General features: G+C 46.2%; 1 protein-coding gene across 1 annotated transcript in view; it reads left to right on the top strand.

Moving 5' to 3' along the window:
* The first annotated feature begins 157 nt into the window (after positions 1-157).
* The window catches only part of TKTL1 (transketolase like 1), a 21096-nt gene continuing 19733 nt past the window's right edge, over positions 158-1520 (top strand). The window contains exon 1 of the mRNA XM_077769616.1: positions 158-270. Within this exon, the coding sequence (XP_077625742.1) occupies positions 160-270 (111 nt within the window). The 5' untranslated portion in view covers positions 158-159. The remainder of the gene's footprint in view (positions 271-1520) is intronic.

The raw sequence follows: 1520 nt of genomic DNA on the forward strand, positions 1-1520 counted from the left end.
ATGAACTGGGGAGGCAGTGGCCCTGTATCCCTTTTCCTTGGCTGGATTCTTCCATGCCTGGGAGAAATGACTGCTGCTTCCAGGGTGCGAAGTCTGTAGTAAAAGGTCTCTTTGTGCACTATGTCCCCAGNTGTGCCATGTTTGTCTTTAAGCCACCTCATGTCCTCCAGTAGTGCTGCTGAGATCATGTCGGTGCTGTTCTTCCACACCATGAGATACAAACAGGAAGACCCGGAGAACCCAGACAATGACCGTTTCATCCTCCCCAAGGTAAGCCAGGACAGGAGCCCAGGGCCTGCTCAGATGCTTGCTTCTTAAAAATTATTTTAAAAGCCACCATGTGGCAACAAGGCCTGAAATGGGCTGTTTATTCTTTTGGTTCTTCTTTCTTTGCCTCATGTCTTAGTCCATTCAATCTGCTATAGCAAAATAACCACAGCTTGGGTGGTTTATAAACAAAAATTTGGGGCACCTGGGTGGGTGAATCGGTTAAGCGTCCGACTTCGGCTCAGGTCATGATCTCGTGGATCGTGGGTTCGAGCCCCATGTCGGGCTCTGTGCTGACAGCTAGCTCAGAGCCTGGAGCCTGCTTCCGATTCTGTTTGTGTCTCTCTCTCTGACCCTCCCTTGCTCATGCTGCCTCTCTCTAATAAAAAACATTTTTAAAAAACTATAAAAATTTTATTTCTAATAGTTTCCTAAGAGNGGCACAAATATTCAGACCATAGCACCTTATAAAGGTTTAAAAGGTGTTCTAGCAAGGGTTGAAGTGGTGGAAAGGATGCTTATGGCAATTGGCCACCCTTCCTTTGTTGGTGCTCTGCCTTACCCCACCTAGTACTAAAACACCCCCCCTCCCAGCAGGGTCATGTTCCCATCTTCTGCCACCTTGGGAGAGGTGGGCAACATTAGTGGATCTATGTTGAGCTCAAGGAAAATTAAGTTTACTTTTTTAAATGTTTATTTACTTTTAGGAGAGGGAGAGACAGCACAAGTGGAAGAGGGGCAGAGAGAGAGAGGGAGACAGAATGTGAAGCAGGCTCCACAGGGTCTGAGCTATCAGCACAGAGCCCAGTGCAGGGCTTGAACCCACGAACCATGAGATCATGACCTGAGCCAAAGTCGGATGCTCAACCGACTGAGCCACCCAGGTGCCCCTTGGAAAACTGAGTTTAATTTGGAGGAATATTCCACCCAACAGTTATCTCTATTTCCCATTTCTCTGTAAATTTGAGCTGACACAATGGGGGGACTTTCTCATTACACTAAGTGTAGTACCAGTTATTTAATGACCTTGAGGGGCAGGAAAGAGGAGTAATAAAGCAAGGTCGATCTAAAAGAACGTGCAGTTCTTTGGATGTCGTCTGAAAGTTTGCAGTGTTCTGAGCAAAACATTTAAATGCTCAGCTGGTAGAGCACCATGTACAAACAGAAACCCCGGGTTTGGTAGTGTGTGTTAGTTTAAAGAATAAAATCAGAATATGGGCATGGCTGAAGTACCTGAGGTCCTATTTATGACA

Source organism: Crocuta crocuta, unplaced genomic scaffold (genome assembly GCF_008692635.1).
Source record: "Crocuta crocuta isolate KB4526 unplaced genomic scaffold, BGI_CrCroc_1.0 scaffold978, whole genome shotgun sequence".
In the NCBI taxonomy this organism is placed as follows: Eukaryota; Metazoa; Chordata; class Mammalia; order Carnivora; family Hyaenidae; genus Crocuta; species Crocuta crocuta.